The sequence below is a fragment of the Pseudopipra pipra genome, chromosome 5 (genome assembly GCF_036250125.1).
Source record: "Pseudopipra pipra isolate bDixPip1 chromosome 5, bDixPip1.hap1, whole genome shotgun sequence".
Classification (NCBI taxonomy): domain Eukaryota; kingdom Metazoa; phylum Chordata; class Aves; order Passeriformes; family Pipridae; genus Pseudopipra; species Pseudopipra pipra.
Window position 1 is genome coordinate 60804604 of NC_087553.1, and position 22812 is coordinate 60827415.

Below are 22812 nucleotides of genomic sequence, written 5' to 3' on the forward strand. Positions count from 1 at the left end.
ACCACCACTCCTGGGGCAGAAATATTCCTTATGTCGTCACTGATGTATCAAAAGGACACCACTTAAAGCAGGATATCACTGTGAAGTCCCAGATCCAATTTCAGGACAGTTGGAAATCCAAAGATCAAATACATTTAAAAGAGAGACGTTAACCCAACAAATTGGACGTGCCTGTCTCGTATTGGCATTTTTAGCCACCAGAGCACTTGTAACAAACGTGGGTAGAGCCCTCCTCAAATCTTCGTTCGCGAAGCCCAGCCATGAACCCAACAAATACTGGAAAAATGCACATGTGAAAAGTGGGCAAACTCTAATGCTGTTTTAGTGGCAGTAAGCTGTAAGATTTGCAGGTCCACCTTGCACTTGAGCAGCACCTGACCAAGCGGAGAAATGTTGAGCCATGATGGGCTGCCAGCAATGCAGCCAGTCCTGGTGTGCACCTTTCCACAGCTCTGCCTTGCTGAGCTCTCCTGGAAAGGCCATCTCATCCAGGGCGTAGATTCACTTTCAGTCTTGATGTGAAAAAGAGAAAACAGGTCAACTGAACATCTCTCTCAAAGATACGTCCTTTGTGCCTGGATACAGCAAGCTCATGGCCTCAGATGCTACCTGGCCACTGGAGCACCCATCAGCCTAAGACACCAGCAGCTTCTGTGACAGAGATTTTTCACCTTTTCTCAGCCAAAGGTACTGCTTCCCTCCTTGCTACTTCTTCATCTTGCTTCCAACTTCCTTCTTCTGTCACTTTGCTCTTTCATGGCTTAGCTCAGCATCTCTTTCTATGTTATGAGTGTGAGACATGGTTCATTCCCTGTTAGTGTCCACCCTGATGTTTCCCTACCACTATACATACTTCTCACTCCATTTGGGTTAAATCACGTTTGAGCTGTGTCCCAGATACATGGCATACAGAAGACTGAACTGTGCTGGAGAAAAATCCATGTTTAAATTGTAAATTCCTTATGTGTTAAGGAAATGGTGTTTAAAAGATTAATTACTGAACACCCAGTGATCCCGTTGTCACCTCCTGCTCAGCCCTGCATAGCTGCTCCTTCTGTGTCTGCCCCACTGCAAGATTAAAGGAGTGCTCAGTTTCACAGTTTTAACATCATCACTTCTGCTTCATTTGCTGTTACTCTAATTTCATTTGCAGGTGTTTGTACTGAATACAAGCTGATGAGCATTTTAAAACATCTTGATGCTGAGATGGGCTTCTCCATTCTGCCCAGGCAGATTGGCAGCTCCTCAGAGAGGGTTCACGCTTTCTCTCAAACACTACTGTAAACAAAGACATACTTGGTTTATTATCTTGCATCCATCTCCATGAGCACAAACCAACCTGCTGATTCATACAGACACAACTGCAGGCAGGTCAGCATGTTTCCCTCCCCTGCCATCTTCCAGGTGTGTCCTACTTTTGACAGAGTGGAACACAAATGATACAAGGGAAAAACAGATGTCTCCAAAGTCTCCTATGGCTGAAGCCACTTATCTATTCTCTGCTGTCTGCCCATAACTGAGAGGAAATTTTTTTGCAAGAAAGCAGATTCAGCACAATGAAACAGGAAAAACAGCACTGGAGACTGGATTTAATAGAAATCTTGCAGTAATGAACTGTGCTTTGCTAATCCTTCAGTAGTAAACCAGCAGGGTACACAGAATAAAAGCAAAGACATCTGCATTTTCCAGCATCTTGCAGTGCTGGATATGTTCAAAAATAACACTCCTTCAAGGCTGAAGATTTGTTCAAGCTCTGCTACTGTGCTAATTCTACTGCTATACTACTATTTCTACAAGATTTATTATTCTGCTGAAGAATATATTAATAATTAGTGTATAATGTACTATCAGATAAAATTATGAATTTTGTCCTGCATGAAGGGAGCATATATGATGGAAGCAGATGAGCAACTACCCATCGCTTCATGAGCTTAAACACACAGAAGAAAATAACAGAATCATAGAATGGTGTGAGTTGTAAGGGACCTTAAAAATCTAGTTCCAATCCCCCTGCCACAGGCAGGGACACCTTCCACTAGGTTGCTCAAAGCTCCATTCAACCTGGCCTTGAACACTTCCCAGGATGCATCAGCCACAACTACTCCGGGCAATCTGTTCCAGTGCCTCACCACCCTTATAGTAAGGAACTTCTTTCTAACAACAAATCCAAACCTACCTTCCTTCAGTTTAAGGTCATTCCCTCTTGTCCTTACATGATCTTGTAAAAAGTCCCTCTCCAGCTTTCTTGTAGGTCCTCTTTAGGCATTGGAAATCTGTCTACCATCTCCCTGGAGCCTTTTTTTTGTCCAGGCTAAACAACTCCAACTCTCTCAAGCCTGTCTTCATAGCAGAGGTACTCCAGCCTTCTGATCATCTTTGTTCCCCCCTCTGGACTTGCTCCAGCAGGTCCACATCTCTCTTGCACTGGGGGCCCTAGAGCTGGACACAGCCCTCCAAGTGGGATCTCACGAGAGTGGAGCAGAGGGGCAGAATCCCCTCTCTCGACCTGCTGGTCACACTTCTTTTGATGCAGCCCAGGACATGGTTGGCTTTCTGGGCTGCGACTGCACATTGCTAAGTCACATTGAGCTTCTTGTGAATCAACACCCCCCAGCCCTTGTCCTCAGGGCTGCTCTTGATCTTTTCTCTGCCCTGCCTGTATATTTGTGCTTGGGATCGTCCTGACCCACATGCAGGACCTAGCACTTGGCTTTGTTTAACACATGGGCTCACCCCTAAAGCCTGTCAAGGTCCCTCTGGATGCCATTTCTTCTCTCCAGTGTGTCGACAGCACCATACAGCTCGGTGTTGTCAGCAAACTTGCTGAGGGAGCACTCCATACCACTTTCCATGTTGCCAACAAAGATCTTAAACAGCATCAGTTCCAGTGCTGACCCCTATGGCTTGTCACTGGTGTTCACTTGGTCATTAAGCTGGTGACTGCAATACTCTGAGTACAACCATTCAGCCAATTCCCTGTAAACAGCCTACAAGTGTAATGATACAGTCAGGTACCAGTGCAAAGAATTTGTATATACAATATGCTGGGTAATACTCATTTCCTTGATAATCAATATAAATTTTCCTCATACTTGAGCCAATTTGGTTGTACAATAATTCTAAAGTGCAACACTGAGAACCACAACACAGGAAATGGCTGTGTATGACAGAGCACAGGCACAAGACAGAGACCAATTTGATTTTTCTCTCCAATTTCCATTAGCTTTGCTGTAGAGTGAGGACTGTGTAGCCCTAAAGATATGGCTTCTGTGAGAATTAAATGTTTCATTCTGAACAGTTCAAATAATTTTAATATGAAAGTTGTTGACTTCTCGTTGTCTTTTAAGCCCTTCAGAAGCATCTTAAATGGATTTAGATCAAGTCTTAAAAGGTCAAAATTCAAATCAAGTCAGGCTAAGGAAATTACTTCTGAAGAAAATCACTAATGTGATCATTCATCTCCCTAAAATGCTTGTTAAAACACACATATTTCAAAATTACACATTCTGCTCTGAGATGAACTTTGACATCAGGTGCTGATGGCACTGAAAGATTTGAGAGCTACTTCACAGTTTCACTAATCCCTCATCTCTTTGTTCTGACAAGAGTAAAACTACTCAAGGACTGCTCTTATGCCAGACTTTTGTGCCTGGGTTATCAAGATGATGGTAATCTACAATTTGTCAACTTATTCTCCAGTGTAACACAAATATATTGGATTTAGAAAAAAACTCCTTTAAGGAGATTTTTAAAGTCTCCTGTGTACAGTGCTGACTTTTATATTATGCCAATCCACTGAACAATATAAATTTATGCCAAGTTTATTGACTCATGTTTTCATCTGAAGTCTGTCATGGAAAGAACAGAGGACCAAAGAGACTTAATTTAGAGTAGCTACTGTTTGGACTGAGGAAGGTTTCTGTAGAAGTGGGAACAACTTGTTCCTTTAGTTGTGGGAACAACTAAAGTTATTTATCCACAAACAATTACTCATCCGGTGGAAGAATCTGGACCTTAACATTTGGGTTACGTCTCATAACTTCAAGCCTCAATTCTTCTGCTAAAGACATTTACTTGTCTGAACAAACCTCTATCTATCTTTAAATTACTTAGAGGACAGAATTTAGCAAGGTACCAGATGAACTGTATAATAACTTAGTGGTAGTCAGACATGTAACTAAGGAGAACTTTGGAAACCGCCTCTACCCTGTCCATCAAGTGGCCTCTCTAATCCACCCATATACACCTAAAATAGTTACATTAGCACAACCCATAGAAACTAGTGAAATCATAAGGTATAGATTCACTACAAATCAGCATATTCTGATTTAAAGAAAAATCCCTCCTTAAGTGCTTAATTTTTATATATACACATGGTAAGATGCTATCTAAAGTATCAAGTGAACTGCAACTCTTGACCTTAAGGCAATAAGATTAATTTAAACCTGACTAGTGTCTGAATCAATAATTCCTAAGCTTTTTCACAGTTCCCTAGATACTGGCTTCTGTGCCTCAGAAGCTCCATGCATCTCTGGAGAAGTTTGCATTTATCACTCTGATTCTGTAGTTTACAAAGAGAAATAATTCATCCATTAAACCAGATGTTGCTAAAAATACGCAGATGAAGCTTCTTACAGCAGATGATGGCATTGAAAAAAAAACCATACAAGAAAGAAGAAAAGAACAAGCAGATGCAGCCTTAAAAAACCATTCCCATAAAATGTCATGGGGTTCAGCTAGACACTGCTTAACCTTCATTGCATAAAAACACCAGCAGAGTTTTGGACACTCATTGAAGCTTTTGCTATAGGTGGCAAAGAATTTTTAAAATATTAGCACATGCTTCAAAAGCTTGGAAAAATAGTTTAGTTCACAGCAAGAACACAAATTGCACCTCAGCAGATGAAAAACAGTCTTTATCATGCTGATCCCCCCTGCTACAGGATCTATCTGTTATAACTACAGACTTGATGATCTAAAGGGTCTTTTCCGACCTAAGCGATTCCACGATTCTCGGTCACATCAGAACACACAACTGCACGAGACTTAATACACTCTTCTGGTTTATGTCTGTTCCAGCCATCTGGTCACAGATGAACATCATTTTTTAATATTATTTACTTAGCTAAAAATCTTTAGTGAGTTTGAATTCAAACACTTGCATTTTCCCAGGCTGAGAAATTTCATCTTTGCAACTGCATCTGAATTTGCCCAATAAATAGATTGCTGGAGCTGCTATTCAATCTGAACAAACTGATCAACAGACTGAAAACAGGAGCAATTTTTCCCCAAGACAAATAGTTCTCCAAAATTAATCACATCAAAGGGGTTCTCAACTGTTTGCTGATATGGATATTTCAGTACTTTCGTAACCACATATTAGTGGATTCTGAAGGGTGGACACCTACACTAGCGCTTTCCAAGCCCTGCTTGGAAATGGCCACCTCCAGGCCATGGCCTACAGTTTCCCATTTTGCTGTCACACCCCAAGTGTTTCAAGCTTCATTTTTCATCATATCTACAAAGAAAGGAGAGAGACAAATCTCTGCTACTGTCAGAACACCATCCAACAGGCTTCTCTCATCATCTTTCATGCACTCCTTACCTTGAGAAATGTACTTGAACAGGAAAATGAAGAGTAATGTTTATACCTAGTGTTAGAGCCCAACCATCTCAGATTTCACAACAGCTGACAGCACTCATTAGATATACACGTACACCAATCCCAGCTACAGCACATCTAAAAACTGGGAGCAGAAATAAGTATATACCTGTTTTTTTGTTATAGGAGACACAATTATCTTAATCACACTACACAGAGATTGACTTATTTTTCTTTCCAAGCTTTTTCCTACTCTTCCAAAGTATCAGATGTTAAAAGTATCAGGAAACATCTGATGTCTCTGTGCTCTACAGAATGCCCTTTTCTAGTCCAAATTCTGATCCTGACTGGACACACTTGGTTTACCCCAGTATAAATTAAGATTAACTAGCAATAATTAAATTGTATGATTTCATAATAATAAATAATTCAAGTATTATATTAACAGTGCATAAACTTGTGAAAGGTCATACAACTATGAAACATAATCAACTGTTCACTTAACAAATATGTACAGAATTTTAATCACAGCAGTCATACGTACAGAATTTTAATGGGCAGAATTCAAATTAAAACCTGATCAAAATGCAAAATCTTAATTAGGTTTTAGCATAAGCATCTTAGCTGAATGTCACTGTCCCTCAAGCATTTCTGCCTATGATCATTTTAACTACATTTTAAGTACTTCAATCACCAGATAACAGGTCACAGTTTCAAAACATGGTATTTTGTGTTTCTTTTCAACATTGGACACTTTCAGGTACAAAATTAGCTGTTCAGCTGAGGGAAAACAAATGAAGGAATATGGCTTATTTCTTTCATTTTTTAGTGAAATACATCAAAACTGCTCCGATTTTCAACAGACATGGAACAGAAGACAAAAAGAAAGGAACAGAAAGGTCATAAATATTGTGGTTTAGTTTTGTTAAAAAAAAAATCTTTTTGCATTGTTTTCTGGGAAAGGATTTCAAAATATTTTTATGTATATATTTAAACAATATTAGTACCTTATAAAAATAAATTCAATTAAATCCTCAAATATCTAAATATGTTACTTCACAAACTGAGTGCATAGAGGTCCCATCTGTATCCATTTATATCCAAATCTAAGACTATACTCAACAAACAGCTGGCAGAAGATAATTTGGTTAACACCAGCTAAGGGGCTGACAGGTTGAAATCGTAACTGTAAAAATGAGGTATTCTCCAGCTAAGAAGCCATGAAAAAAATGTGTTTATTATGTATACCCAGAAGACTACTTTAAGGTTTGTAACTATAAAATTCAGCAACACTGACAGCAGTGAACAGTAATTACAAGATGGAGAATCAAATACCAGTGTATACAATAAATAAACAAGAGTACAATCTGGTAATTATTTCTGGAGAGATTCTTCATGAAACTGAGTAAAGAGTTTAAAGGTACCACTTTTTAGTAGAGACAGTGATTTTTTTCTCAAATTAAAGTATGACTCACTTATTAGCTTGATATGTTGTTATTTAGTGGCAGAAAATATTTCTCAAAAATATCAGAGAAGGCTTCACTGAAACTAGGCATCATACAAGGTTAAAGTTACAGCAAGGTAATGTTAAAGGAGAAGCAAAGCCCACAACTGCTAAATGTTTTCATGAGAAGACACAAGAATATATTTTTGCAACTTTAAAGATTATTCTGTGTATTTACAAGCTAAAAAAGTGTATGCAAAAGCAGCAATGAAAGAGTGAATCATTTCGGGTAAGGCTCAGAAGGCAACAGCAGACAATATAAGATTTCTGCACTTTTCCCCCCTCTCAAGGACAAACTCCAGTGGTTTACAGACAAGTTAGATCTGTGTACTTTATAAGACCTTTTCCTGCTTTTTCATCAGCAGAATACAAACCCTGATCTCAAAAAATTAAAAATAACCACAGAGTGTATCACAAGAGCTAAACTATCTGACAGACCTTACTGAAATACTCTTAGTAAGCATATAAATCTTAGATTTGTCCCTTCAGCATATCCTGTTGCTAAAGTTTGTGCCTCTACAAGTGGTTGAGTCCAGTGGTGCACTGAAACTTCACCTCTCACCACAAAACTTTGTTCATGTCCTTGAACAACTTTACTAACCCTAAATCTTTTACCTTTTTTGTTCCTCTTTCAAGACAAATTTTACTATTTCTTGCAGCTTCCAAATACTGATGTGCATGAGAACTCCAACCACTTTATAAACGCTTTATAAAGAGGCGGGCTCCAGAGGAGTGCCCTCAGCAAGCCAGGAAGCCTCCCGGATTTCAGTGCTGTATTTAAAAAGTCTCAGCCAATCCTTGCAAAAAGATCCAGTAAGAGATGGAGAAATAGTTAGTTCAGTCCTAATTCTCGTATTGAAAAATTTCAGTTAAATGCTGCAGTTCTCACTACTTCTTTCTTTCAAGTATTATCAACTCTTGAAGAACTTAAAAATGTTTAGAAATTTGAGTAAATATAATGCAGGTGATACTGCCCAGCATTTTGAAGCTTTTTCATGATCAGTAGATATTTTAGTACGAAAGTAATATCAAAAAATATAAGAAAACCACTACATTCTACCAGATGGAGTGGAAAAACAGCCATGATGTGGTAGAGGGCAAGACCCACAACTTGGGTGCTACAACAGTATCATGTACTCACATGCAGGTCTGGATGGAGACATGATGTGTGTGATGGGGCTGTGGCTCAGTGATGTGACTTGCACGCACAGTGGCCACTGACATATGAGAATTACTGCTCCCACTGCCTTGGCAGCTGCCACAAAGCCTCCATTTAATCATGTTCAAAGCAGTCAAGTACAAACTGAAAAGAAGCATCTCATGCCACACCATGGGCACAGGCACAAGGCAAACCCTTGTAAGAAGTGACATCTGGGAATATTTAATTGCTTGAGGAATAGATGCCATTTCACAAATTTTAAACAACATGAGCACAAAGGTCTCTCCACACGACAACCAGCAAAAAGGTAGGGCAGAGGCAATCTGGAAACAGAATGAGTTATTATTTCTCTCCTGGCAGTCATCGTGGTTGAGAAGGACGTGTGGACTTCCTGTGACCCCAGAATGTGCCTTAAAGATTGTTTAGTGGCTTTTCTGTGGTTATACAGAAATAACCACAGAACATTTTGAAAATCTGGAACAACCAGTAGCAGCAGTGAGCATGTGCATCCAGTCTGGCTTCATCCAGTCACTGTTGGCTTCCCTTATTTCTCTGAAAGGAGGGAGTGTGCATTAATGATTTGGGCATTTCTTCTGACAGATAAACCTTTGGGGAATCTCAGTGATGAGTGCTAACTGGAAAGTGGCTATCAGTCAGCCTGGGGGCTCCTGGAGCTCACTTGTGCTGTACAAGGCTCTCCAGCAAAAAACCAGACAGATTTGGTCACTCTCTATTACTGCCTGCAGGCAAGGCAGGCTTCATTCTGTTTGAGCTCTTTCAGGACAAAAATGCATTGAAGTATTTTTTTTAAAGACAGACTGGCATTGAACATCCATGACAGACCAGCATACAAACTATTTAATTTGAGTTCAAACCCCTCTCTGTATCTCTGCACTCCTGGTCTTTGAACTGCAGTGGTTCTGCTGCTTCTGGGGTTTTTGGTGGAAGTTCTGGGTCATCCCTACTCTGACATGTTTAGGAGCTTATGCATGGAGCACCAGACTGCAATCAAATTACTGACAGAACTGGGGCAATCGAACTGAAGAATTTCTAGCTTCTCTTTCCAGATTTAAAAGCATTTAGTCTCTCTGATTGTATCTCCTTGCAGCATGAATACTCAGTAATTGAATTACTGAAATAAACTGTCTGAAGATTATGATGTCAAATGCAGCATTTTAGAATTTTATGCAGGTTTACCATAAAATAAATCTCTACCTGATGTTTAATCTCATTTGTTTTTTCACCTGTTTTAAATTTCACTTACTTAATAATTATAATTTCTAAAGTTCTTTTTGTTATAACAGGAATATCAACCAGCTGCCTAGTTATTGTAGAAGTATCCATTCTCCCAGGAGACAGCTCTTTCATGTGGTGTATAAAGACAGATCACCTCAAGGAATACTGGTGGAAAGGGCCAAGTGTAGAGCTCAATTATAATAAGCATAATATTTTAATATTAATTAAAGAATTATTAACAGAACAGCATGCAAGAATTGCTGGCATGCCATAAGAAAGTTTATTCTATAAACTACAGGCAAAGACCAGCTGCAAAGGAACAAAATGGAGCATCTTTCACTCCATTAGCCAAGGAACTACAAGACAGCTCAAGGTCAAATTTTAGACATCTGAAGTTGATTTAAACAAATTCCATCCAGACTTTCTATTCTTACTTACACTTACAAGTAACCTTTATTGACACTTGTGCTGTTCACCATGTGTCAGTAGTAGTGTCAAAGGAATGTCATCAGCATCTCAAAAACATCACTTGAGTTACAGTTGCCAAAAGTATTTCTAAGATCATGTTAAAAAAAGACCAAAGACATAGAAAGCAAGATTGTTGTTGTAACTTAGTATGAAAGTAACTTAGAAGAAATATTCACCAGAAGTTCACCCTCCAAATGAAATAAGCTCTATTTCAGTGTTACAATCTTTTTTTTCCTTAATGCTTCCAAATACTTCAGAAAACAATAAAGAAAGACAAAAAAGTATTGCTTTCAATTACCCCAAAATTTTATACATACAAAGGTACTGTAAAACTGTACTTTCATGTTGAAAGTTGGTATATGAAGTTAAGGGAGAATGGCGAGATTTTATAGTTCAATTTAGAAAAGCAAAGCAAATCCCACCCAAACCCCAAAATCAAACCACATATGGTGACACAATTACAGCACAGCCCAGGCACTGCTGAGGTTTTACAGCTAGTTTATTGCTTATTCCAGGCAGCAGACCCTGTGCCTCACACAGTCTGCCAAACCATCACTGTGCAGAAACAACTTTCCACAGAGCTGTTAAAACCTTAAAATCCCAATCAACCACATATTTCAATGGGAAGTGAAGAGAGAATAGTGTATCAATCCTTTGGAAATTTTTACTGAAATAAAAGGAAAGGAGTGGGGGGAAAAATTATTTTATGAATTTTCTTTTTTTGTTGAATCTGAGACAAAAAAACCCCATAAGGACAAGGAGTTTAAAATAGAGATCAATATTACATGGATTAGCATGTATTTTCAGCACTTTCCTGCTCCAATTAATTTCTAGTTATTGACACACATATAAAGTTTATGTTTCAATAGTTCTAGCAATAACATTTTGACCAACTTAACCTTCCATCTGAGTAACATTCATTTTCTGTAACAGCAATCTAGATACAAATATTACATTTTAACTACTGCAAGCAACTGTCTGCCATCACAACTGAAATCTAACCAGACTGTATTTGAGATCTTGCATTCATTGTTTCAAATAGACGACGGAACAGTACCATTTAAAAAGAATTTTCCCTGATTCCAGTAGGTGGCAATAGCTCTGCCCTAAAAACCTCAGAGAAACTGGTGTTTCAGAAGGGGAATGAAGCACTGCATCCCTGTCAATCCCTGCAGTACTGGGGAGGCTCTGAATTAAATCATCCAACAGAGCTATCCAAAGAATGACTCCTCTGCTGTCAGCCTTAAAATTCACTGGAAATCATTAATGTAACTGAAAATACAGCCCCAAGGCTCTAAGACCACTTATAACAAGATAATTATTTCATGCTTGATTTGTGAGAGCGAGCACTTAGCATAGACTGTTACTCTGCTTTGGTTTGTGCATGCAGGTGCAATACATATGCCAAATCTAATGAATTTCATAAAATATAAAAATGATAAGTGGAAACACTATCTCGAGTACACAAAATTTATGAAGATTGGGTACCAAAGACTTTATTGTTACATGCAACTCAAAGTCTGGGATCTGACAGTAGAACCCAGCAGAAATCAAATAAATCATCTACCTTCTATGGACTCTGACATCTAAAGTGTTTTACATAGATAAATGCTTTTTAACAGCAGTTATTTTGCCAAGACAATATGCTAAATGGGAATATAGATCATCTGAATCACAGGTCTCAAAAACTAAATAATCATGCAAAACCTCAAACTCAACTCATTATTATCTATGCAAAGCTAACGAGGCAGCTGTGGAAAGCTATGGGACAAAAGAAGGTCTATACATCCTACAAGCAAGAAGAAATGCCCAAAGTGCTGCTGTGGATAAGCACCACCTGCCACCTATCAGACTGCCCATTTCCTGGCCTGTACTAACCAACAAGCTGAATTAAAATAAGGTCACGACTTTAAATCAAATGAATCGATAATTCCAGCTCATTTTGTGCCGGTGAGAGATTGATGTTACTGCCTCCATTCTCAAGGAAATGAACCACACATGCAGACTGCACACACAATAATTTCTATGAATTAAACTCATCAAATGAATTGAACAGTCCTAATGCAGAAATGTGTTGATTTATTTTCCCTCAAAGAGAAAAAATACTCTAAAAACTTAATTCTTTAAGAAGGTAAGATACCATAATTTTACTGCATCAGATGATGTGATTATTGAAGAATTACTTATTATGGAATAAAGTTATTAGGGATGCTGTTAAAGATACAAGCTGCTGTATGGAGGTCTGAGTTCAACCCTGTTGAAGGTTCTTTATCAATAAAACTTCCTAACCACATGCATCTTTCAAAAATATTTCCCACCCTCTAAACAGAGAACATTTCGTTTTAGTGAATCCATTTCATAGCATAAAAGCCTAAAGGAATCTACTGAAACAGTTTTCACTAAAGATTTTTATTTAAATCCAAACTTCACAGTCTATAACTGAATAAATGTGGGGAAAAAACTATCAGAAGTTCTCCCCTCAGAAAAAAAATCCACATGCTCCCAAATATGAGTCAGTTCCCTTTGGTTTGGCTCCAAGGCAGAAGAGGAAATCCTCAGCAGTAGCTCCCTGCATGCTCACACTCTCCTCTGCCTCTCTCTCCCACCCCCTCAGACGAGCAGAGCGCCAGGGCCGGGCTCTGCCCTGGCTGCAGAATCGCCCCAGGAGAACCCCCTTGGTGAGGCACAGACATCTTTCAATCTGTCCCTAAAAAGATGAGCAGCTGAAGAAGCTAATTAGCAGCAGGCTCCTATGAGCAATTAAGACTCTCTAATGTACATTTCATAACACAGAGAGTGAGAAAAGCTGCAGGAATTATCCACACACTGATAAGAGACTGACAATTCTCTCATACACATTGGCATTTTTCCCCTTCACTTTCCTATCTATCTCCTTTGTCAGCTTGAAGCAAACATGTTTTTTAAACAGGAAACAAGAGTATTTTCCTTCTAGTTCCCCTTCAGCTGACCAGAGAATGACCGAAATGAGTAGAAGCTTGCTTCTTCAACAGGATGTAAAGGCAAACTTTAAACACCACATTATCTTCTTCTTTGGACCACTTTTAAAATGAAGAGCACTGACTCAAACATTTTTCCATTTAAATAACATAGTTTTCACAGACACAAAACAGCATTTGAAAATGTTTTAGCTCCAGGTCCACTTGAGCTTTTATATTCCAGTTACCCCAATGTTATAGCATCTGAAGTAGTTGTTGCAACCAGTAACCCAAATGGCTGTCAGCATCTGTCTCCTCACCATCCTCTACCAGAATAGTAACTTGGAGTAAGATCCAGAAGCAGTGTTTAGCAGCTAAGTGCAATAAAAATGACCACAGGTAGAGAACAGATGTACAAATGATGTTTCAAACTAACCAGTCCTGCTTTAAAACCCTGTTTTGTGCTGGGTGTCCCTAACAAATAAATTCTGTCTTCAGCATGTAAACTAGGCATTTCACAGTCAGAATACATTCACTTCATAACAGGACTTATGAGGAGTATATTTGCCCTTCTTTTCAAGCATCCAGAATTTGACACTGGTTGAGTAGATGTACTGAGATAGAGCTATTAATAGTAATTCCTAAGTAATTATCCAAAAGGAATGTAAACAGTTTCAGTTTAGATTATCATATTGCTCTGCTCATAATTTTAGACCCAAAATGTAGATACAATATTAAAATTGCACTTATTTTGCTACCTACTCCTGCATCACCAAAAACAGGGCCATCTATGATCAAGGACACAATATTCTGCATTACTTTATCCTTCTATTCTTCCTATTCACTTTTACAAGTTAGCAGAGATGGCATTAAAATATGCATAAGACAATTAGACATTTTTAAGTTACTCTTCTACCTCCCTAGCTTTTATGCCACCAGTATATGCCACTATTAGCCTGTGATTATCCTGTCTAATAGCCTCCTCCCAGAAAAGACCTTGTGCCTTAGAGTTTAGGCTGACAAAGACTGTAATGAGTTTCAGATCTTTCTTTCATTTCTGTTTTTGCACACCTCACTAATACATATTGGATAGTATTGTGCTGAAGAACAGACTCCTAATCAAACAGGATGAATAGGATTGTGTCCTGCTGCTCCAGGTTTCCATACTTACTAGCCATGGGGAAGATAATCAGAATTTAATTCTATTTGAAACTGCATATATTTTGGTTTTCTTTCCTAAACAATACTGGAGCAAAGAGGGGCCATTCTATGTTCTGGTTCCTACTGAAGTGATGAATATTTCAATTTAGTCAACATTTAGCATATTGTCCATCAAGAGATTTCTCTAAGGCTACTGGTCATAATAAAAACTCTTCTGAGTTCTGCCAAAATACACACAGATGTAAATATTCTATTGATCCTGCCACTTTCCTGAATCATTTACTCCCTCTACTACCTTTTTATTTGGCAAATGTGAGCACTGTAATTGTATGTATAATCTTCATCTATTGATCCGAAGATTTAATAAGAGAAATACTAGTTTCTCCTCTAATTGCTGCCAAATTAAGCAGCATTTTTCAATACAGATCCTTGTAAAAAGATTACAAATTACCTTTTCAGCAATAAAATCTTCTACCAATACGTCCTGCATGACGAAACAACTGAAGTCTACCAACAGACAGAGAAGTATTTAATTCTTGCAAGGTTGCTCTACTGTTAGTCTTTCCATGGTAACAGTAAAGGCCTGTAATGCCATTCTCCATTACGTACTGACAACAGATTCTCAGTCTTTAAATGTGTGAATATGCACATACATTCTTTTGGCATTAGTAAAGCAGTCACATCAGCTTTTACAAATGTACTTGTCACATTGCAAAAACATCTTTATAATGCTGTGACTAGCAAAACAAGTGTAATAAACTTATTTATGTCTGTCTTTATTTACAAGCAGGAAAAGCAATCTGACATTTCCGGAAAAATCTAATATTCTTACAAAGAAAAAGTATTCTAATAATTTTAACATGATCTATCTCATCTGCTATGCATTAGACAACAGGCAGCACTGCATGAATGTAAAGCTCCCCAGAATACTCCTGAGGCTGTGACAGATACTGGGATGTCCCCTGTTGGACATAAACCGGGTTGTTGTATGAGAATCCAGCTAATGAACTGCCATGACTTTATTCTTTTTAACCAGTGGAATCTAGTTAGCATCCAGGCTCAAATGCCAAAGTCATCAGGCACATTCCTGAGGTGAAAAACTATTCCGAATCTGGGAAACAGGGTTTGACTGCCTGCCTGACCTGCTTCCTGCCCAGGCAATTTAAACCCACTTTTCCCCAAAACAGGTTTCCAAGATACAGCTGAACTCCTTGGCAAACTGACAGATATGAGCAACAGGCACACAGTGACAGATAGTAGCATTACTGAACATCTGTAAGCATGCCATTAATTTTACATAGAAGGAAGAAGCTCAGAAGAGCACTGGCCAGAGGAAAACAAAGAGTTTTCCAAACACAGAGCTCTTCTTGCACTCTTGCCTTTGCACTGACTGCCCTGACAGAGGGGAATGATTCTTCATATTGACAAAAGCAGGATTCTCCATGAAGCATTAAACTCCTGTGGCAAGGAGATGTTCCTCTAACAAAGTTAATAAAAATGGCTGAAGAAAGCAAATCAGTCAGTTTCTCTCCCTTTATAGATTTCTGTTTCAAATCGTCCTTCTTCAGAGACTGTGGAGACCTGCCAGCTAATTTTGTGGACAAGATGGCTTCTAGGCTTGTCTCTGATCTCTAGATGATGTTATTATTTCTTCATAATTGTTTACTGTATAAAATCAACATCCTTCTCTCCAGAGGAAGATTGCTCAGAGTTACTCATGAGAGCCTTTCAGCTCACAGTTGTGGGCCTGCTGTCGTCTTGACAACACACTCATGTCAAGGTTAATGTCATGTCAAGGCACTGTTAGTACCTCCTTTCCTTGAGCAGTTATTCTTTCAACTGTAAGGATATTAATGCAATTTAAAGTTTCTTGGTCAACCTTTAGGGTTATTCCAATTACACGGACAGAAGTTTCAAGGATTCTGAGAGTACTGTGGGAGTAACTGTAATTGTGCAGAAAAAAACCTAGATTTTGGGTTGTGCTCTGAAAGCAATCACCTCCACATTCCAACCTGGCTGAGAGAGTGACTCTGCCCATGATCTCTGTTGTGTCACCTGAGCTTCCTCTTGGAACCTTCCCATTGCATCCCCATCTGTAAAAGTGAGATAATGTTTTTTATTACGTTCATGGGGATTTTATAATTCAATGTTCATGAAGAGAACAGAACTGCAAGCCTTTCTGTGTTACTGCTAAGTGCAAAACTTCCCTAAATCTTGGAGAACAGAGTCCCAACACAGAACCCTCAGACCACATTGAGAGAGGAGACATAGCTCTTTTTGTTTTACTACAAAGTGAATAATTTAAGAATATTCTTGCTCACAGTCTTGAAATCATCCTTTAGGTGTCCCTGGGCAGAGCTGTTTGTGTGTCAACAGCTGTTATGTTAACTGGTTCAGTAAGACCAAGGGCAGGAAAGCACCTGCCTGTGCCAGTGCCCTGGGCAAGACGGTCCTCTCTCTGTTATTCTAATGCCAGTCAGGCTTATGTAATTGCTTAAATAATAAAAGATAAATCTCTATTGCTTGTCTTGCATGTATGATCTTATAAGTGCACCCATTGCACATCACCCAGACTGCTTAGGGTCTGACTTGGACTCGGTCAGATTTATTCTTACGCAGTCTCCCTCCCCCAGGGCCTCTGCCAGCCACTGAGATCCCCATATTCAAAAGCACCCAAACACTATATTCCTCTTGAAAAATATGTGGATGCTTTAATTGTCTTCCTGGGTTTCTATGACGACCACAGCAACATAAACAGCCTTGCTGGCAGCCACAAGAGACTGAAATCTCTGCTCTCTTCCCTCCCCTCCCCTGAACTTCTCAATGTTCAGAACTTACCGTAACCAAATAAATACAATTAACAATAAACACAGAGGTGGTGTTGAGTACACCTGTCTGGCACTGGGGAAACATCTTGCAAATAAAAGTACATTACATATTTTATGATAACAGTCAAAACATTGCCTGCTATATCTGAAGTACCTTGGGACCAACTGTGAAAAACAGTGCAAAGCTATAAATTTATAAACAGGAGCTTTCTATGTAAGCTTGCATGGCTGCAGAGAGCTTTAAAAATATATAACAAGGTCTTCTCTGTTTGTTGGTGCCTCTAAGCACCACTCACCTTGCTCGTAGGTTACATATCAGGAATAGACAAGCCCCTGAGTAAGTGTCAGGACAGTCAAGGTTCAGACAGCTGCAGAGCTGTGTGGGTGCACACACATCGTATGGTGTGACTGCAGGCATCTCTCCATGGCTGCAGCTCCCAGCCTTCCAGCAGGAAAATCATAAACAAAATGTGATCACAGCAGCAGAAATGCCCTGCACAGCACTGTCAGCCCGAGTCCAGGAGAAGCTGTTTCTCTGAATTCCCACATCAGGCAGCATAGTGAGAGCTGCTGCTTCTGACAATGCTCAGACATCTGAGGTCCAACAAATTGCTCAGGTCTTTCTTCTCTCCTGAGCATCATTAATGGCAAAATAAATTTGCCATAAGAGACCAGCATAACTCTGGAGGTTTTAAGCCATTTAAACCCATCCATCTATTACTGAATGGCCTGAAGCCATCAGAACACACAGGACTTACAAAGAGGTTGCATGTAATAGTTATGGTTATCAGCTGTCCACAGGTCACAAAATCATCTTTCAAGTTATCGAACCACCTTCTGATCGTAAAAATGCCATGTACTTTTAAAATAACTGCCCCTGTATGTCTAGTTTGTGACAAAGTAACTTTGTGAAAGGAAGGGCTGCCATTTCCTTCACCAGTGCTGTTAGTTTCTCTCAGGCACTTGTTCTCCCTATGCTGCCAGAGAAATCCAGGTGACTCCAGCTGCTCTGAGACACAAGTGGGGACGTAACTATGCTGTTTTCCCTGCAGCAATCTCCTTCCTTGGGAGGGAAATCCTATGGCTCTGTTTGACTGATTTTTCTTTAAAGCAGACTCAGGATTTGAGGAAATGGAGCTGCGGGGTGGTGTGTGAATGTGAACCCTTGGAAATCAAAACCTATGGCGATTCCTTCTGGGCTAATATGCAGAAATACATGTGTCTGTGAGGATGAGGAGGAGAAGGAGTTGAGGAGGCAAAATGCTTCTCTCTTTCACAGGGCTTGGAAAGCACAGAAGGAGCCATCTGAGATAGAAATTAATTAAATAAGAACTAGAAATGGGGATGAATATTTGAAAAAAGAAATGTGGATATTTTATTGGTTTTCTATCTTAAGGCAGGACTTTCCCTCCAGTGACAACCAATATAACAAGTTTAAAATAGTTTCATTTTCTCTTGCAAGATTTTAAGCAGTGTCCTCATGCTACAAAATTCTTGCACAAAATGGAAATATTGCATTTTGCAATATGGAAAGGAAATATTTCCTCTTACTTATCTAGTTTACCTCAATAGGCTGTCTAGCAAAGAGTGCTATGTGAGAGTGAATCATGAATATGAAAGGACTGCTGATCCCCACATTTTCTATGTTATACAGTAACAATGCCTAATTAAATAAAGTTTGATTTTATCTATCAACTATTTATAACAGGTTTTTGTTTCCATATATGTCTTCCTGTGTGCTAGTATGACTTGGCCAATTACAAACATGTTACTTCAAACTACAGCATATAGGAAATGAATGTTTACTTGGAATACAAAAAGACATCTGTTACCTTACAAATATGAGAGTCTAAGTGCTGCAGAATATATTTGGATATCAGGCAGTATGCAAGGTACGTTACATAATGCACCCTTGAAATTAGTCACAGAACAAATAAGTTGGATGAGATTTTGTAGTATTCGTTGTTATTTATTAACTGTAATAGCCCCAAAATGATCACAGTACTTTTAAATTCGGATGACAAAAAATGTAAGCTTCTCTTTTCTGCATCTGGAATGAATTAATAGGCATAAGATTTTAATGGTACTGAAATCAAAAGGAGGGCAATTTCAGAGTAATTTTAAATTAATGATTCTACAATTAGTAGGTATTTTCATACCTTTCACCTTTGTCCAATATGACTCACTGCCACTAAGGCACTTGGTTTTAACTCCTGAGAAATACATATGAAAGTTAAAAAAATTTAAAAAAAAACAAAACCCAAACCACCAGACAAACCTTTGCCTATTTCCCAAGTATGTTCATGATGTGTGGGTGGCTGAAATGAGTTATGGGGAGGTAGTTTTATCAGAAGTAATTACCTAATTCCTTTGTGGCTCTGAACCATTCTAAACTCTAATCCAAGCCCTAATCATTATTAAAGTATTCATAAAGCCTTTACAAGACAGTGTTCCAACTCATAAAGCCATTCCTTAAGAATAGTCAGTACTTCAGAAAACTTGAAGATTGCTGTGACTTCACAGGGAATCTTTGTGCTGCTTAAGAAAGAGGTGTGATGTATTTTGCAGTTGCATTTTGACTTACCTATGAATGCCCATGTTTTTACAGCCCAAGTGTAACATATGGCATGACAATGCTTTTAAACACAAAAACACAGAAATCTGTGGCCAAAACCCATGCTTCTGACAATTTGAACTTTTCAGATTTTGATCATTTTAGTTTATTCAGCTGAGCTGATTGGTTTCTTTAGTAGGCCAAGATTAAAAGTGTGGTTTAATTAAAGCGTTTAAAAAGAAGATTAATTCAGAGAGCTTGAAGTATGTAACTAGTGAATATGCTACCTCAAAGGAATGAAAACATTAAGGAAAGGTAATTTACCTAATTGTTAGTGTACTTTTGCTATAATTCCTAAGTGACAGACTACACCAACCTGGCTGCATGCATCAGGGTCAAGGCTTTTATTTAGAACAGTTAGAAAGTAATCACCCATTTTTGACAATGCCAAACTATTTTTTTCTTTCAGAACATCCTAAGAGTAACTTTTTATGTAAAAGCAAAGTTGTTATCAATAGCATAAAATGCACTCTCTGTAGAGCACAAGACCAAAAAATCTTGAAAAGTGACATACCTGCCCCAAGCTGCTTTCATTGTAGAATCTTTATCAACAGGAATGCATGAGGACTCAACAACGCTTGATTTATTCAATTTGTAGCAGAGACCACAGTCTGGATCTAACATACATCCATTACAATAACTGAAAGAGAAAGAAATAAATACTTAAACAACACTTCGTTCATTTGCACATGTCAAAAACAAAAGCATCTCCTAGTCAGTCTTGTAATGCAGGTAGTTCAGTTGTCAGTGTTGAAGACAAGACAACAGAACTTCTCAAAAAACTATCACATATTGCTTTCACCTTCTTCTGTGACACATTTGGTGGTCCAACTGCAGATGTCCCTTGTCCCTGACGAGAGTCTAGGATAATTCACTCACAGAATGAACTTTAATTAAAAAAAGACAGATTGGAGGTGCAGAGGAAGAATCATCATAGAATGGTTGTGTTGGAAGTGACCTTAAAGATCATCTAGTTCTAACCCCACTGCCACTAGACCACATTGTTCAGAGTCCTATCCAGCCTGGTCTTGAACACTTCCAGGGATGGGGCATCCACAACTTCTCTGGGCAACCTGCTCCAGGGACTCACTACCCTCACAGTAATGAATGTCTTCCTAATGTCTAATCTAAACCTGCGCTGCTTCAATTTGAAGCCATTCCCCCTTGTCCTATCATACATGATACCTAAAAACCAAACTAGAATTTGGGCATGTACAGATATGAGAGTCAGTCTGAGATCACAATACCATGTGTGTCCATGTGGAAACTCAGCATCCGAGTTCCTGTAACATTTGGTGGAAGGAGTCAATATGTCAATGGAGCCAATTTACATACAGGCATCTGGTGCCCAAAAATATCCCAACTGCCCTTTATTTGTCACTGCAGAGTGTACAGTGCTCTTGCAGATAATTTCTGTGCATTGCACTTGCCAGCTCTATACAGATGTCTCTGATTTCCTTGGGAGTCTCAAAAAGCATGAGATGCCAACATTTAGGCAAAGTTTCCTCAATGCAGTCTTGTAAACTGTTCAAGTGACTAGAAGCAAAACTGTTCTCTAGATACCACTGGTTGCACTGACCACATCACCATTGCCTCTACTGGGAGCCTGGACACCAAGGGCTCTACAGATATTTCCCTTAGGTGTCAGTCTGAAACCTGTCCCTGAGATCAAACTGAGTGGGATGTAGCTGTGTGAGCTACAACAGCATTCCAAAGCTCTCCACACAGTCCAAGTTATCTGAAAGTTTCTAGCACAAGTTTCACCAGGTCTTGCAAACACTCACTCATTGCTCCTGTGATTAAACTATGCAGGCATTTATCTTCCTTGGAAGCCATCTCAGATTCAGACACACATTTTCATCTGTAAAGCCCCTGATATATTCTAAAGCAGAACTTTAGGAGTTAAAAAATAGGAGAATGAGCAACTGTAAAACATAGGATAAGTGTAGAAATCTGAAAATTAAAATTTAAATGTAACATCTGGAAATGTATAATTACAGCGACCAAAATAGCTTCAACATATACTCCTGTAATAACAAAATCAAGGAAATAATCTTTTCAGAGTGTGTATCTTTATCACAACAATGACTTTGTGAATGAAGAAATAATCTGCCTAATCTACTATACCATTATGAGATAAAGTAAAAGTAACTGCATAACAAACTCTCAAGAAACTAAAACAGTAAAGCAGATTATATGGATTTAAAAAGTCTGAAAGTACATGCTTAAAATCTAGTCATTCAAATTCTTCTTACTATGATGTTTCTAAAAGAATTACAAGAAGGTCAATTCATATGGTAGATGGCAAAAAGAGAGGGCTGGGACTATGTTAAAAAAGCGTATTCGTTTGTATTTTCCTACTTCTCCAAGTTTCAGAAACTTGTGCTCTTTGCTATTGTGTTCTTTCTAAATTATGAAATTACAGCAGAATTTCCATGTTGTCTACATTTAGAATATATATCTATTTTAAATATACCTTCCTCTTGCTTAATTGACATGTCAAATTCAAGTTTGAACAGCTTTTTTTTTTTTTTAATTAGAAAAGCTGCATTATGTCAGCTCTTAACTGAGATACTAACTTCAGAAAATATTTTTACAATGGAGATGAAACAAAACTTTCAGATAAAAGTCAATCATATTATCTAACTGTAGTAAACATTTCTTCTCTTGCAAAGATAAATGAGAAAATTGTAATTTTGCAATTATCAATTTTCAAAGGGAAGGACAATACCCATATTACAGTAGCAAGACTTAGTGAGACTTTTGTTACATCAGTATTAGTACAGCAATGGGCAGTAACCAAGAGTTGACAGGAACAGAAGACAGCAGATGAATAAAAACATTTTTATAAATCACAAATGTATTCAAGTATGCAATAACAATACTAAAAAAAAAGTATAAAACTATAATATTTTCACATAGTGATAAGAATCTCATGATATCAAACAGGATCTTGATATATGATTTTCAAATGTAGAATATCATTTACTCAAATGATGTTATCAAAGTACCTGTTAACAACCTGAATTTATAAAAAGCAGGGTGCCAGCACATCCAGCATGGCACCCTGGCATAGAAAGCAGTCGTTTCCAAATACTACATGCTATCAAGTGAAGAAGTGGATTTTTAAGTCAACTGTATGCAAATTATATTCAGTGTGAACGCCATGTGCAGAATTTAACAGATTAAAGTGGCCTTTAGGCAATAACTCTCTTCAGAATATTTCAGGATTCAAGGTTTCTCTAGATTTATTCTTTTTAGGTTTTACATTAAGCAGCCAAATACCAGAAACCAGCCAGAACAT

General features: G+C 38.4%; 1 protein-coding gene across 1 annotated transcript in view; it reads right to left on the minus strand.

Moving 5' to 3' along the window:
- Nucleotides 1-22812, minus strand: part of SLC2A13 (solute carrier family 2 member 13) — a 150140-nt gene that overhangs the window by 9117 nt on the left and 118211 nt on the right. The window contains exon 7 of the mRNA XM_064656298.1: nt 20023-20148. Coding sequence (XP_064512368.1) covers nt 20023-20148 — 126 coding nt within the window. The remainder of the gene's footprint in view (nt 1-20022; nt 20149-22812) is intronic.